Below are 17,417 nucleotides of genomic sequence, written 5' to 3' on the forward strand. Positions count from 1 at the left end.
GAAAGTAAAACCAAGATATGAAGAAATATGGAATATTTTTTTATTGAAAACAGTCTTGTCAAATATTCCAAAGGCATGCATTCTGTGTATATTCATGACTACTTTCTTGCTAAGCAGCATTCACAATAAAAAGATTCAGGTTTCGTAGGAGTAATTTCCCTATTAAACCATCATTAGTTATGGTGTACACTTTCAAAGCAGTCTTCCTTTCTTGAATGTTCTCTTCTTCACGTAGGAATCCTTTGAACAACTATATTTTTACTTCAACTCAGTTAATCAAAGGTTAGGAATGCTAAGCTACAGAGAAGTTACAAAAGTTTAAGTGGTATTTTATCTTAATAATCCATAGAGATTTATCACATTCAGCACTGTTATAAACAAAGATAAACATTAAACCAAGATTAAATTTGTTCTGCCCCTCCCTCTTTTTGATACTGATACTGATTCTGCATGGAGAGTTGTTAACACTGCTTCTCACTTTAGGCACAATCTTACTGATTTAGTGGGATTTTACAAGCTGTAGTAGTATGTATTAATGGGCCCTGATACTGTATCTAAGCTACAAAAGTTAAGTATATAAATCTGTTACTTTAAAATAATGCAATTACTGCTTGTATCTTACATTTGAGATAAAAAGTTATCTTGGCACATTGCTTCGGAATAAGCTTTTCTTGTACATAATTTGTATCCCTAGGTTAGGAAAAAAAAACAACTTTTGAATACATCCCATCTTCTTAATAAAAAATGATTAAAATATCTGTTTTGGTTGTCTTCTATTCTTGATTGCAAAACATCAGACAGGAGCCCCTAGGTCATAGTTTATGCTCCTGCCCTCACAAATGCAAGCAGAATGTTAGAAGAGAAACAAGACAGACAAATTAATCAAGAATGCCGACACCTTCCCAGTGCAACTGAAAAACAAACTACAGGTCAATTAAATTCCTCTAAATTATGAAGCTTTTCACTGATGGAATTTGACAGGTATTATGTAATTCTAAGAGCACTGCTCTAAAAGTCTAGTTCTTTGCAATATTTTAACTCTACACACCTGTCTTAGTATAATATTTAATTGGGGGCAATAAAACCACTTAATCTGATCATTTTTCCACTCTTGCAACTATATGAATTTAGGTAGTAGGACTCCCTTGCATTTTTAAGGTGCTTAGTTTGTTTTTCAGGCTCAGTTTCTTGCCTTTTCCTGTCACTGTCAGGTGTCACTAGTTTCACTTGCTCCTGCTGCTGGTGACTGTCAGGCAGCAGTCAGCAGACGTCACTGTCAAGATTCAGTGATGTCCTCTGCTGACAGCTGGCCATGTCACCTGCAAGAATTTGGAAGTGCTCCACGACACTGTCAAGTGACAGAATTTCCTAGCTCTTCAAACAAAAGGTGTCGACAATGACAGCATCAGCTACTAGAAGTTGAGTCTGATGCTGTCTGCCAGTTTCAAGTTAACTGGTTTTTACAGCTGTTTTTCCCTTTTTTTCATAGCTTTTTATCTTGTGTAATTTCCACACTTTCTCCTTGAGGAACAGTGTCTACCTGTGCATGACTACCTGTCTGATCATGTCTGTTATGGCCAAAGACTCTATGACGCCGACCGCTGTGAGGATGATGTCTTTGAGTTTCAGAAGGAGCCTGATGGTTCTCATTTTTGGAATGACGACTGCCCTCGTGATGGTGGTGCTGCTGTCTATGTCTGTGGAGGTTGTGGTGATGTGAATGTTGACCAGTTGGTTTGGGTTCTAGCTCTGCTAGCTTTTCCTCTGCTTTTTTAGTGATATTTTCACATATACCACCAATATCAGGTTCCTGCAAAACAGAAGTTTGCATTAAATATAAGGCATTATATTTAATTAAACTAGTTGTAAAACATCAATTATCTTAACATTTTTGCAGAACATGAAACCCAATTTTAAATTATTTGGGCTACTTCGCTGAAGAGAGATATGAATGTATCAAAAAGAACATTGTTTTACAACACCACTAATAACTAGACAGGGCTCTTAATGTAAACTTTTAAGAATTATAATTCAAGTAATTGCTATAAAAAGTATTCTTTTTCTAGGATCCCATGTCTGACCTGCCCGAGGCCTCCATTTAGCTGGAAAACTGTATGATGGGATCAAAAATTATTCTTCTCATTGAAGTTTCATAACTACGTTATTACATTTCTTGATAATCCCTAAAGTAGTTCTGATCTTTAGTTACATGTAAAACAAAGCTACCCTTCTTTTATAACAGTAACAATAATTTGTCAGCTTGTATTATCACTTTTTTAAAGTAACTGTTGTATGCTGTGTTTAAATGTAAACTAAAAGGAATAGTAACTCAAAGCAGCTCAGATTTGATTCCCAGGTCTTAAAAAAAATTACTCTTTGTTGAAGTACCTACCTGTCCCCAAAAACTAGAGTAGCTAATTGCTCACTAGCTGTACATAACTTCAGAAACAGAATTAGCCTCCAAGATGGCATTTAGATTTCTGAAAATGATTTGCATTTCTATCAAGGGCATGAATTCAGATAAACAGTCTATTATAAATTATAACTCACTTTGAAAAATGTTTAAAAGCTCTCTGTCAAGACACATGAAATGTGTAAATTCTAAATCACGTCTTTTTGGATTAATCACACTGGAATAGTTTTTTTAAGTACCAGTCAAATCCAATTTCCTTTCCTAGTATATATAGGATTAAAGAAGAAAATACCGTGTAAGAGCAGTTTCCACACTTGTTTTCACAGTATGCAATCTTAATAGATTCTTCTACATATTGGAAGGACAGGAAGGAATAGGGCAGACCCAGGTGATACACTAGACGGCCGCATCTAAGGAGAGAAAGAACTTTGTGGCTCCATATATATAAATATACCTAAAATTAAGTATCTTTTCTTATCATACCTTATTTCATTCATGTCAATCCACCCACACGGTACAGTCCCATGGAGAGTGTTTCTGTCCAAGGAGTTTACAGCCAAAACCAGTATCTGCCTTACAAACATTTGCCCTCTCAACTGCATTGGACAGTACTGTGAAGCGTGATTTCTGGCCAATGTAGTAACACTACTGGCCTCTAGTTTAGTGGCATTTAGACTAGCAAAGGTACACTCATGACAGACCTATCTTGCTAATGAGGGGGGCTCATTTGTACCACAATGCATAGTGGGACAAATCACCACATGGTTGTTGTATCCTTACAAATAATGTTTTTATGCAACGTAACATGTATTTTGACTGCAATGTGCATTGTGGTGCATTTGCATTACTGATTTAGTGTGTATGAGGGGATTTTTATGGTGCCTGTTTGCCCCATGTCTGTACTTGAGTGTTCTGGTATGCACTTGACTACACAACTGGTACATTTAAAGGAGATGGAGTAAATGCAGAACTTGTACACAAGGGCACCTCGTTAAGTATCCCACCTGCAATGTCAACACATGGTCCTCCAGCCTTAGCTCTGTATACGTCTGCAGTGCAGGTCTAGGACCAGCAACAGGCAAAGACTTCATTGCCAATAAAGGCACAATAAGGACATACATTCCTAGAACCACAGATGGATCATGGCCAAACTAATGCCAAACCAATTCATAGTATAGGTGTACCCTATGTGTCGACAGCACAAAACTGTTCAACCTTTCAAATGCCATGGGCCAGGCGTCAGCTTTGGGGCCCCTCACCGGGCTACATACAGCTTTGTTCTGTTTGTCTGTCATACAACAGCAACCTTCCATAGTTACACGTATTTGCTGCTGTAACATGCAATCACTTTCTAAAGATCATTCCAGTGCTAGTTTCATCCCACAAGCCTAATTTAGCTAATTCATTCCATTTCATCAGATTACCAAAAAAAAAGGAACTTTCTAATTGTTTATTAAACTTAATTATGCTTCAGTATGAACTGAGAATGTTCGTTACAGTAACGTAATAGTAATTAGGATGGACATTTTAGAAGTGCAGGACTTGTCAAATAATTTCTATCACATCAAAACTGAAAAAATCAGGATTTCAACTAAAGGGTTATTACTGGTTCTGCCAAAAGATACATGTCCCAGAATCCTATGATCACAAAGCTGTTTTCTTCCAAAGTTTGAAGTTTCACCTAAGGACTAATTTTTCCATATGGCTACAGGACATTTTCAACAACCTCTGGTCAAAATGTTTTCATGAGAACTCAGATTTTTTTCATTTGATTCTACTTTCATGTGCATGGTTGTAATGAAGTTGTCTGAAAATAAAAACAGTGTTAGACCAGAATCATGCTATCAAATTCTACGCTTAGTTACACTACTCTAAATCCACAGTAATTATAAAGAAAAATTTATTTATCCCAAACTTCCTTAGGCAAAAGCAGACTTTTCTTTTGTAGCTTCCTTCCTTTTTCCAGTAAATGCAAGTACTTTACTTAGTGCAACTTCCCAGTTGATTATGATGTCTTGGTTGTGAGGTAATCAGGTTATTTGAAAATCAATGAAATAATATAGAGATTTACAAAGCACTACTCTAAATACATGCATATATTTTCCTGTGTTCCCCCCTAAACACAGACCTGTCATAGATGAGAAAGTCATCTTTGTTTCCATTTAAGGTAGTCCAGACATCAGCTTGCTTTTCATCTTGCTGGTAGACAGTAATATGGTCTGAAACACTCTCTTTCAGAAGGTGAAATTTCCTCTGGGAATAAGTTCCCTTATGGTTGACAACCATATACCAGATATTGACCAGTCCTTCATTCTCTAACTTCACTCGCAGGTCCTCCAATCTAGTCAAGAATGTAAAGAAACAAGACCATAAATCATCAGAGAATCTTGAGATTTGCAAAGTTCAACAAAAGCTAATATTCTCCATCTTGCTGTTATTACAGTGAATGTTACTTTCTCCCAGTTTTAATAGCAAAAATCTAACAGTATTAAAACATTCTTGCCATTTGCTACCACTATCAACTATACTGTCACCAAACCAGACTCTACAATAGTTAATATGCCATGGGTCCTGTCCTTGTAAGTAGAATGCAGTACTAAGCAAAGCAGACATCTGTTTTCAGACTGAATTCAGTGTTATTTTAGTTCTTTCATGCTCTTCATGGTCTAAGACAGTTTGTTTATCTGATGTCTTTATTTAAATGCTGAGGTTTTGGTCACATAGTTGGTTAAAGAATGCATACTGTAAATACAGCAGGAAGATGATTAATCAAGAAAGCAAACCTGCAGTAAAAAGCTGATAGCTCTCCCACTCATCTTGACATGGCTATTTTCTATAATAGCCAGAAAAGGGATATTACAGCAACTGGGTCAAAAGGATGGCTATAGAATGTGTGCATGACCTGTCTGGAAGTTATTCGTCTTTCCTTTCAGCATCCCATCACAAAAGTCCTTCTCTGTTCTCTAGTACAGAAAGCTGCTTTCTTGCTGTATGATGTGGGGTTTTTTTCCTTTTCATTTTTATCCTTCCTATTAAATACCTTTAGAAAACATTTTTTCCCCCCATTTCAGGAAACAGTCTAGAGCTTAAAAGATTCTTTAAGACCTTTCTAAAAGGTACAGAATCAAACCCAACAACCTTGAAAGCCAAGCACAAAGCCTGCTTTTTACTTTGATGGAGCCAGAGATTTACCACCACTTTTTCAAATCTAGTTCTTAAAAAACTTGCAAAGACTATTATAATATGAAGTTATACAGCCTAGAGGGGGAAATTAAGATGTTATTACAGTGATAAAATCAAGCTCTGAAACCAGTACTATGAATTTTTAAACCAAAGTGATTTCATAATCACTAAGTGAATCCAAGATAAGGGCTGTATGCAATTCCTGTTTGGGTCAGCTCAAAATTATTTTCTTGCTGCTGTTACTGTCATGATACCTAATTATTTGTCCCAGGTCTTGTATGAAAAGATAACGCTAATGATTCCCCTAAATGCTTCATCTATTTTTTGAAAGGCCAGTCTTTACCTTACCTTCTGGATTTTTTTTTTGTTTCTAGGACCTCTGAACAGGGACTGGAAAGTACATTAAAAGCACATGTTTTGATTTGCCTTTTCTCCTACACATCTTACATAAGAAATGAGTGATCACAGATGTCTCTGTTTCAGGTGTTCTAGCCATGCCAGAGAATTATGATGTTTCTTGGCTTCAGCATCTTCGCTACATTAATCATCTGTTGCTAACTGAAGCATAGTCTTGAGGGACTGTTTCTGTTGGGTTTTCACGTGTTTTGGGTTTCATTAATGTCAAGTTGATCATACTTTTATGTTGTAAATACAATCTGGAGAAGATGATCTGTCAGTCAGGACTACCAGGAGATAAAGAATCTGAGCCACTGGCACAGAACACACCTGCTAAGAGTTAACCTGGTCACTGGGTCACACATGCCAGCTGGGATGGCAGCATTTGAGGAAGCTAGAGTTCACTGAGTGCATGCGTAGCTGGGCATATGTATTATCCTCAGATGGCATTAAAAAACTGCCCAGTGATGTTTTAACAAAAACTGGGGAAGAGATTTATGCTTACCTGGAAGCCTGCAGCAGGCACAAGTATCAGCTAGCTTGGAGGAGAGCCACCACTGTCACTGAGCCCCTAGAGTTCAGCATTGGGTTCTCCTCCCCAATACGCCATTCTGGGGCCTCCTTGCAGTTCTGGATCTCTGTCCCTCCTCCTGGGAGGAGACAGAGAGCCAGAACTAGCCCCAGCCCTGCCCACATGGCTGGGCTTTATCTGAAAGACAGAAAATAAACAAAATGAGATCAATGCCTAAATGAAGTTCAGACTCTGAAATTCCCATAACAAAACACAGCAGGATATTGACTCCATTCAGTTTAAAAAAAAAAGTGTAAGAAAATTTGAGCTACTTTGCTTACTGCTTGATCATGTTTCTTTCATTTTGCAGTGGAGTTCTCCTATAATAAATAGGCAGTATTTTTTTGTGGTTGTATGTAAACAGCTGAAAAGTAAGTGTTCAGAATAACTGGATTTTCTTTTAATGCTACTAAACAGGCTACATTGTTCCTTCCTCTTTGTAATTTCTTCTTGACTGTTTTTAACACTTCAGTGATTTTAAAGTGGCCTAATTGTTTGTGTTTTGAAATCAGTTGTGCTGAGCCAGTTTATACCAGTTAGAATCTAGACAAGTTCACTCCAGGTTCCAGAGTAATTCTACTGACTTAAAAGAACTTGCACCAACAGTGTATTTTGCTACACAGCAAGTATTACAGAGCCTTGCAGAAATTAAAAAAAGACTTAAAGATTTTTACAAGTCAGTTAGTCTGTAGTATTTGGATCCCATTGAGAAAAATCTGTTAATAACACAGGCACTACAAACAATTTTGCAAAAACAGGAGATGAAAACTGACTTTCAGGATTCCTCAGATCTTACAAGATCTCCTATCTAAATTTAGTCCCTTTAATGTTTATGAAAATCAAAGCATATGAGAAATATGGTAATTATCTTTTCCTTTTATTCCATTAACACAATAATTTTGGCTTAATATGTTCAGAAAACACCTATTATTGAGAAATATGTAAAATTATAGAACTGTTCCCTGATTTGTACTAGGCTGTGGAATTGTATCATTTTACCACTCGCATTAAAGTCTGACAGTAAACAGAGAATGTTTTGGAAACACTAAGTACTGATAAATAACACGGGTTTCATCGATCTTGCCATATTCTAAAAAAATTTAAAATTTTAATAATTGGTCTTTTAAAACAAAAGCCAGCTTCTACAAAGCCAACATCATTTGTGAAATCCATCTGTCCCTAATGTTTCTTTCCTGCAATTCCACCAAAAGCTTTTTAGGTACAATACTTTGAAGATTAATCTGTGGTCCAATAGATATCAACAGGGTCATTTTTTTACTCTTTCCACACATGTGGAAAGCTGCCTGCCTTTGTATCCATTACAAACACATGAAACTCCTATAATATCTTGAGATCCTTCTATGCCTTTATAGCCTTCTGCAGCACTGGCATACAGCACCCAGCAACAGCTGTTTCACCCTGTGAAGCAGATGAGAGCTACATTCTGAATTATACTTCTCTTCACATTTCAACTTTCTAGTAGGTTTCCAACAGAAATTTCCACAGTCAGCCTTTTTAGCCAAAATAACAAGCAGACACTGTGCCAAATCTTAAGTCACGAAGCTCTTTCATAGCAAAACCAGCACACTTACCCTTTCCTCTCCCTCTCCTCAGCAGCTGTGCCTAACTCCACTGCAGAAGCAAACACTGTGGGGAAAAGGGCTGTGGTATTTATATGGCTCTTGTTTATCTCACTTTGCAGATATGGTTCAAAGTTCAGGGGGCTTATTCTGAACGACCTTGCAAGCAAAGCAAACCCCTTCAATAAAAGTAGCCAAAATATTTCTCCATTAACTAATTCTAAGTGGAAACCATTTACCGTGCAGAATGACGAGCTATTTTTAATATAATAACTTTGAATATCAGGTTATGCAGTTTGTCAGTCACCCCAGTCAGCTGGAGGTAGTGGTACAGTCAGAGGAGGGGCGTGGGCCAAAAAGTGATAGGGGGAAGGTACTGCACTGTTACAGAAATGCTGAGCTAGCAGGTTTTTCTCTCATATGCTTTATCTGATATTTGCCTTAGAGAATGCGGTACCCTCTCTGAGGACATGTGCACTACGGAGCTCCTTTTGCCTAGCTGCTCTTGATTACATCACTCATCTTTAAAACTTACTTCTGTAGAACCTGCCAGTTTATCAACTTCTGTTGAAGGTTAAAGCCCAGATCTTCAGCCGTTTAAATCAATGTAGGTGCATGAAAGCCATGAAGCTTTACCAACTGGCAACAGCCACTTAACACTCTGTATTACTCTGTTATGTTTTCTTAACACCATCATCCCTGAGGTATCTGCAGACATTCAGGTTAAACTGTTTCTTACTCTCTTTCCTCAGTAAAAGAATTGTTTATGCATGGCATGTTTTATTTTGACTCAGCAGTTTGCTTGAGTTTTATTTCCTTCCATGTACATGTTATGTGTGTTTATGGAGAAATAAATGTTTAAAAACTCGGTGTGCCCTCAGAGTTTAAGGTGGTGAGATTTATATTGCTTAGTTCTGTGACTGTCTCGTGCGCAGATGAGCTTTATGCTTCTGGTTGCATGCGAGAAATGGAACTGCTGACCTTGTGGTTTATCTTGTAGAAGTCCTACACTCAAGTCAATGGAAAGAAGGTCAAAGATCTGAAGTTTTATTCAATAGTCTTGGAGGACACAATGCAGAAAACAGACAGACGTCAGACTGGGACTGAATTATTTTTTAAAAGGTGGAATGTGCTCACATTCCTATGTTGTTAGGGAAACACATCCTTGTATTCTTTGCTGGGTTGGAAGCAAGCCCTCATAACTGCAATGATGTCCTTTACTATTCCAAATGATAGATTATTTGCTGGGCCTTCTGCCTCAGGATAGGGTGTTGATTTTCAGTGCTAATAAAGCCCTGCGAGGCTGGCTGGAAGTAATTATTTGGTATGCATCGGGTCTCTCAATTCCTAAATGAGCACTGAAGCAGCCAAAAAGAAATGAAGCAGGTACAGATCTATTAATAGGGAGAGGAATAAAATGCAGCTCAGTAGTGATTGACAGTTGGTCTCTTGCCAATTATTGCCACACAGGTGGAGATACTATCAAATAAAGAGCAATATTCCATTCCTATTTCTTTTTCAGCTTTGTAGAGAGGGATGTGCACAAGTCTTGATTAACAAATGCTGAGCCTATAAGCTGTATGTAATACCACTGACTGCTGCTCAGACTAGCAGCTCACAAGTACGGAATAATAAAGGGTCCAGACACAGTAAACTGAGCTGAAGCAGCTAACTTATAAAACAGCTACCTTGCTATGGAAAGCACACTGAGGATGGAAATGTACAGTGGTCACTACTGAAAAGTTAGTATTTCCTTCCATATAGTATTCAGGGACACCAGCAGACCCTTGGTTCACTTAGAGAGAGATGAGAAGCATCTGTTGTTAGCAATTATCACTGTGCCAATAAATACTATTTATTGTATTATTTATTATTATATTACATTATATTTATTATAACCTTTATAATATTAAGGAGAGGTCAGCTACATTCATAGTGATAAGCCTTAATCATCTTGCTTTATAACATTCACCTTACCTGAGATTGTTCTGCCTCAAGAAAAAAGTTCCTCTGTCTTAAAGCTAGTGGTAGGGAATATTACAATGTTGGCTGTGGGTTTAGATAGATCTGTCTTTTTTAGAAATGTATAAACCCTAAATGTGTTTAAACTTCAGTCTGAAGCATTACCCTCTCTGAGTGGAAAAAAATCCACATTTTTTTCCTAGCAGTAGAATAAAGATGTTAATAATTGTTAAATTTACAGTCTAAAAGTCTGACCATTCCATTTCTTACATTGATCCTCCTTGAATTCATGGGCTCATGTAGCCCTTTGTCCATAGCTTCTAAAGAAATAATTATCTTAAATCTTAATTTTGCTTTCCACTGCAAGTATTTTCTTAGTTGTTGAGTATGTTCCAATCTCACTGCAGGAGGCAGTTATGAACTCTAATTTGGACAAGTCTTCAGTTTCAAACAATAATTTTTATAATTATCATCCTGTTTCTACCCACTCTCTTTCTTATTTGGGGGGAATAATGGTCCTGGTGGAAATAACAGCCCCCTTCCCTTCTTACCGAACATAAACTATCCCCTTTTTTGACATTTCAAACTTTTGAAAGCATCACAGCACAGAAATACCAGTGTCTTTGGAAATTAACTGATGTTTGTTATTTCTGTTATCTAGATTGGTAACATACATTTCTTAAAAAAAATCTTAAATGGATATGGAATTATGCGGCTGTCAATAATTATACTCTCGTAAAGTCTGCTGTAGTGATTTGCAACGTGCACATAATGAGAGGACAGAGGCAGAACACAGATCCAGCACGAATTCTGTCGTGAGACCTTAGGACTTCAGTGTCTGTTTTGCTCCTGTGACTGAAGGATGTCACAAACAGGGAATTCAAAGTCCACTGGCAGATCATAAGTCTCTGCTGATTCTTCTCATGTCTTCTCATTTTATAACAGTGTAACTCTGTGAACTCAGTGGAGTTACTCATACTTTATAGTGGAATAAATTGCAACAAAAACAGGCTGTTGAGGTTTAATTAATGCTTACATAAACAAATTTCCATTTGTTTATGAGGCCTTAAACTCTTGGTTACATGCTGTAAACAAAAGGTAATTTAAGTGAAGGCTAAGAAGATCTATTAAAGTAAAGTAAATTCAGCAAAATAATTAGAACCACAAGTTCATTAGTTAAAGTAACTCCAGGAAGGAGGATAGTGATGCAATATTGGTCTCATGCTCCTCTCATGTGAGATCCAGAGCAGCATAAGATAACTAAGTGCATACTTCTCAAAATTCAAAGGAAGCAACAAATGCTGACATCCTCTGATACAGGCCTGGAGATTGTTTCAGTGAATGAAGGAATAGCTGATACATGCAATTGTCGACTTAAAAACAAAATGAGACTTAAAGGAGCTCTGATCTGGTACATATATGCTTTGTTTTTCTGTTTGCAAATTCCATTATAATAATGAAGTATCTTTCTCTACTTGAACCTATCTGTAGCACACTAATTAGCAAGGATAATATTTTTTTATCAGACATGCCCTAAGTCATAATCATTGCACAGATTACAAATGCAAACTGACCTTAGTTGCTGAATACCTACATGTATTCTGTGTTCCTTATTGGCTTTCTTTACTTTCTGTATTTATTCTGCAATAATTCTATCATCCTGCAAGTTCCCCACGTCACCTCAGTGGACCTAAAACCAGTGGTCCTCTTATCATTTGAAGGAAGGACAAATTATCTGATGATACCCAAGATGTGGTTAAGAAAATCATAGCTGTAAGACATCTTCTGTATTTTTTTATTTTTCAGTGTATTTAGTAATACTTGGCAGTACTGTGATCTACAGAAGAAAACTGAAAATTCTTTCGGTTTGGTGTGACTAAGCTTAGGCTCCTGATGTTGGGGATAGTAAATCAGGAAGAAGCAAATGTAATCATGCAATGCTCAAAGCAGGGTATCTGTAAAGATCTCCTATATGGATCTCATATCCCACACAATGATCACTGATCACTCCTTCTACAGGAATAATGCAGTTGCACCAGGAATTCGGCAGGCAGCTTTAGGCTTTCCAGTACGGTGCAGTGAGTCAATGCATAACTAAAGTGATTAAGGATCTGGACCAGTGAATACAAAGAAAGTTAAACAAAACCCTTGATTTTTCTGTATTCAGACAGATCTCTTTAACAGATCAGGTCTTCAAGATGGTATAACTGTAACCATAACTTCAGAAGTATCATCAACAATACATACAATCCCCATTAAAGTCTTTATACCCAATAACTCTCCTTAGGAGATGTGGAGGAAAATGATTCATCAGCTAAATCCAAAGCAGTTCATTCCAGGTGACCTTAAAGGCTGTACAAGCAAGTTCTTGTTAATGATTTATAACAGGTCATCCAAGCATAGTTCACTGCACTGAACCCTTGCCAGGGAATGGAAGTTATGACAGCACAGTACATGGGATTCAGTGACAATATACAGTGAACCTTACAGGAAGTTCAAGTCTGTTCTTTGCTAATCTGTTGTAAAATAAATGAAAACTGAAGTGAAAAGTGAGTCCAGCTGATGAATAAGAGGGATTTGAATGAAAAAGTTCTCCTTCAAGAACTATTGAATTGTGATTTAAAAAATGGATGACATATTTTTGGTTAAATTTCTTGTGGCTCGATGTTGCTTTATTTTGCTGAGAGTACAGCAGTGGCTGCAAACATCATGGTCTGGAAGAGATGTTAAGAGAACTTAGGGACAGATTCAGATAGCTGAGTGCAAGATGGAGATTGTTTTACATGAAATGGAGTCTGGCAAACTAACATACTTATGGCTTCAAATACATGATATTGAAGGTTAATTGTTGATGATACTTCTTTTCAGATAGCATAGTCCTGGAATGCTGAACTGTGAAAAAAATCTTGTGTGCCCTTCTTAGGGCAAGAGTATGTGAATTGCTACTAGAACCAGTAATGAAGGTATCTATAACTGGCTAAATCAACCATTTTTTAACTGTTCTGTCCCTCTTGAAAATTCAAAAGCAGCTGCCATTTCAGCATCAAAGCACTCTAAGTAGCAAATTGCTTGTGAACCACTGAAACATTTTGCAGACAAAATACAGAAGTAGATCAGTCTTAAGTGGCAGTTTTCACTTAACAGAATATACTTTGCTGCTGCAGCACACAGGAAGCTGAGACTGATAGCTATCTACTCCCACCATGAGTAAAAACTGTTTTCACAAAAAAGGGGCCTCCTAGTACCATAATGAACTCCAGACATAAGTACCTCAAGTGGTCTCTGTAGATAAAGAAATATTGTAAAGCAATACTGACCTTCTGAGGACTGGTGGAAGAACTGAACTGTTTATTAAATGTGTTCTATATAAAAGCAGAGGGACAGCTGTGCTGATACATATGCTTGCAACAATCAAATCCCAAACAGACTGACTGCCTCCTTCTGTTTTTTGAATGCTGATGGAAGTTTGGAAGAGTCAGATCTTTACCTGATTTATATCAGGAAACATCATTTGATATGCAAGGAGGACTTAGAGCAGCTATCTTACAGTAACACCTTTCCTGTTGTTGTCAGTGCCATTATTTAAAGAGCCAGCAATAGTGACTAGCATTCAGCCCCTGCCTAGATTTGAATTCTGTTAATAAAGCTATACTGGTTTACAAGTTGTGCCTTCAGCAGACAGTACTTTGTCAAACATTCGGCAGCTACAGTACCAGTTATTGATATATAGCTACTTGGTATCTGCAACCCACACTCAGAATGTAATGGGTATGCCTGTAGTCAGCTGGATGACTGCACACCTGGAAGTGCTAAATGCTTATTGATTGAATAGACTGGAATAGCTTTAATACTATAGTATATAACATAGCTGTCATAAATTCATAATAACTGGTGGAAAAAAAAAGATAGAAAGACCATTACTAGCTTCAGATTTCCAAGTACTTCCTATTCTCCTGAAGGGTTCGCATTTTTGCTGAAGATAGTAATTATTAAATAACATACATTTCTTTTTGTGTGTTTTGGATCAAATATGTATAACAGAAGTTCCCAATCTTCTGGTATTACAGTCCTATATTTTATTTTCCACAGATGCAGTTCTTGAAGGTAGCAATGAAGGCAAAGTAAAATTTTGAATACAGAATATAATTTCTGTATTAAGTTGACAATTGGCCAGCAAAGATTGGAGACCATTATATCTGACAAACATATCAGCCCTACCTTGACACTGGTAGACTTCCTATTTTTCCTACAGCTATGGTGTCCTAGGTTTTGGCTGGTTGGAGGAAAAGTCAAAATCAGAGTAGTAGAACTGTAATAGCATTCCAGAATAAAGGGTGCAGAATGCAACACAGAGGAAATAACTTGATGTTTGAAAGAAAGAGAAGTGAGAGTAGAGAAGATATGATGACATTTTGTCTGAGGACACCTTTGGAAGTCACCTGCACAAGATATTGCACTACTCCACATCACTGCAAATAGCAAAGACATGAAAAAATCTGCCCTGCAACATTCAAGCAGCCACTGTTGGTTGCTTCTATGAAATTGCTGTTATTTCATATGTTCAGGTGTTTGGATGGAGCACTTGGCTTGTCTGAGAATTCACACTGAACAGGCTTCATATCATGTTCTCTAATTACAGGCAATAACAGCAATACCCACTTTTGAGTCTCCTCATCCCATTCCAAAAGCACTGGCTCAACTTGTAGAACTTGAAAAGTGAGTGAGTCCTGGTCCTGACAAGTAATAGTCACCACACTATGCCTCAACAGCTCTCCAGTCAATAGAGGTTTGCTTGGCTGCTCATTTGTAAGGATTCTTGTAGAACTACAGGAGAGATGAGTCCCAGCTTGGCATTTTACATTGGTAAATCCTCGTCTCTAGCTGACCTTTATTTTCATTTTTTAATGGCTGTCTCTTGGCAGGAAGACATGTTCAAAATATTACTCATGTATGGCATGTATTATTTACATATCAGGCATATAACAGTCTTAAGCATTGGTGTTAAGGAGGTGGTAGTATCCCAGTAGACCCCAGAGTTAGTGTCTCATGGTGGAACAGCTGAGCAGGTCCCACACCTGCCTTTGACCATCAGCATTTTATCTAGCCCTCTAAACTGCAAGCTGAATTTCTCTGAACTTTTTCGTGTCAGCAAAGAAAACAAAAGAGAAGAAAAACAAAGTAGGGATTTGTGCTGATCCTGCACCATGATCATTGCCAGATTTCCTGTAAGAGCGCAAGAAGAGGAAACAAAATATGAATGTGAAAAAAACTTCTAGCACTTTAAAAATCATGGCAATAAAGCTGCAGAACATTCTTACCAACACAGCTGGCAGGCATTCAGAAGGAGAGCTAGAGCAGAAAACTAAATGCCTAAGTGATCCCATGGCTGCAATAACTGCAATCATTAACAATAAGTGCTTTTTAATTACATTCCCCTTTTTGCAAAGACTTCATGATGTCTTGCTATAAATGTTTTTAAGTTAATGATAAAATTTTTGTTGATTCTTTAACACAGACATGTGCCCAAGGTAAGTTACAAAATATATAATTAAAGGATCATGCAGGATTTCAGATATCTAGTCCTGAAGCCAAATGTAGGATTTCATTCTCCATTGTCCAGGTAAATCATTGTGCAGTCAGTGTCACAGGCACTGTTTGAGGCTTACAGCGTGGATTGTGCATGAGGCTGGTCTTAAGAACTTAAATGACAGAACAAACAGAGGCCGGGTGCTCTTTCAGTAGGACGTGTGCTTTGGTAGCTGCTCCATCGGCGTGTCTGCAAAGGGAGTACTTAAGTTGCTGTAATAATCAGCACAGTTATAGTCAATATGCCACATAGCACACATGGTCTTGCACAGATGGAAGAGGCACTTGATGGATGGAAGGCTGTGCCAGAAAGGAAAAAGTTCTTGAAGGAAAAAAATCTTCCCCTGGATACTGGGAAGAATTATTTCTAGGGTGCCTAAATTTTCAACTTTTTATTGCTCTTAATAATATCTTAATTGCGTGTGGAACCTTTGCCTGATTGTCTCCAGGTTCTGAAGTAAACTTTCATCTATAATGAATATTTTATGAACCTATCAGTCAGACATAATTTCTCCCAGCAATAATATGGTCCATAGGTCTACAGTTTTCTAGGAAGGTTTCATGGCCTGAAAGGAGGAGTAATCTAAAATTAGCTGTTAATATTTCTGCATGTATAATACATGGAACTGCAGCACTGACAGTGGGCTTAGGTCAAAACCTTTTCTGCCAGTTTAGCTTTAATCCTTTCCAGACTCTGTAGATTTCCATGGATTATTAAAGAGAGCTAGAAAATCCACCACATTTCATGTCCTGATGCGCTATGTTCACTGTTGCTTATCAAAAAAAACCACAAAACAAAAACGTTTTTGCAAATCAGATTACAGAAGATTTGCTTGTGAAAATCTGGGTTACCTCTGAAGAGGTAATATCTACATGTACAAAATCTTTATAAACAATATGTATGTATGTTATTTCTACTCATGATGCCCATACAAAAACGGCATGGTATGTATTTATCGTAAAAATTAACACAGGTAGCTTTTTAACAGAGATTTTCCCTAAGAGGTTTCCTAGACAAGTACTGACCTAGCCAAGGCCTGTTGAATTTATATTTGGAGCTGGACTAGATGATCTTTAAAGGACCCTTCCAACCCAACCCATTCTATGATTCTGTAATTTTAAGACTCTATATTCTGGGATAAAATGAAAAAAATAGCAAAGTACTTAACACCTACAGTTATTTAAGCAATAAGCCACTATACAGTTCTTTTAGGCATGCTTCTCATAATTCTGCAGAATCCAAATTACTATGAAACTGATAGACACTAACTCCTTATTCTTGCTTCTTCTTCCAGATATTTAAAGTAACATAAAATAAAACATTTGGATAAGAATGCTAGAATTCAACCACCCTCTCTTGCAGCGTTCATCAGATACTGATCTCCCCAATTTCATAGTCAGCTGATCTTTGTGTGGTCACAAAAATATGAAACTTGCACACAGCAGGTAAGATTTGGTGTGGAGCTTGTAAGGCAGCAGATAATACTAAGTAGATATAAACGCACATCCTGTCCTAGCTGTGCATTTCCTCTTCAAATATGAAGGTAACAAAAGAACAAGCTGACATCTTTGTGTCACAGATGTAAGGTTTAAGGATTTTTAACCTCTATTCACAATTCAGCATGTTGCAGTTTTCAAGCTTTGCATTTTAGTTACCACTATCATTTTGACTTTCATTAACTCCTGTATCCTCCCTTCCCTCTTGAAATAGTAAAGAAAGAGATGA

The 17,417-nt window shown here is 37.3% G+C and overlaps 1 protein-coding gene across 2 annotated transcripts; it reads right to left on the reverse strand.

Moving 5' to 3' along the window:
* Positions 1–26: 26 nt before the first annotated feature.
* SELENOP (selenoprotein P) lies at positions 27–8,264 on the reverse strand. Of its 2 annotated transcripts, none has more exons than XM_075019419.1 (5): positions 8,156–8,264; positions 6,498–6,701; positions 4,542–4,754; positions 2,706–2,823; positions 27–1,810 (listed from the first exon to the last, which is right to left on the reverse strand). In XM_075019419.1, the coding sequence occupies exons 2-5, from the start codon at positions 6,686–6,688 to the stop codon at positions 1,163–1,165; spliced, it is 1,170 nt and encodes a 389-aa protein (XP_074875520.1). In that variant the 5' UTR covers positions 6,689–6,701; positions 8,156–8,264; the 3' UTR covers positions 27–1,162. The 2 variants fall into 2 exon arrangements, with proteins under 2 accessions (XP_074875520.1, XP_074875521.1); XM_075019420.1 differs by having other exon boundaries at positions 1,181–1,810.
* Between the last annotated feature and the right edge of the window lie 9,153 nt (positions 8,265–17,417).

The sequence above is a fragment of the Buteo buteo genome, chromosome Z (assembly GCF_964188355.1).
Source record: "Buteo buteo chromosome Z, bButBut1.hap1.1, whole genome shotgun sequence".
In the NCBI taxonomy this organism is placed as follows: Eukaryota; Metazoa; Chordata; class Aves; order Accipitriformes; family Accipitridae; genus Buteo; species Buteo buteo.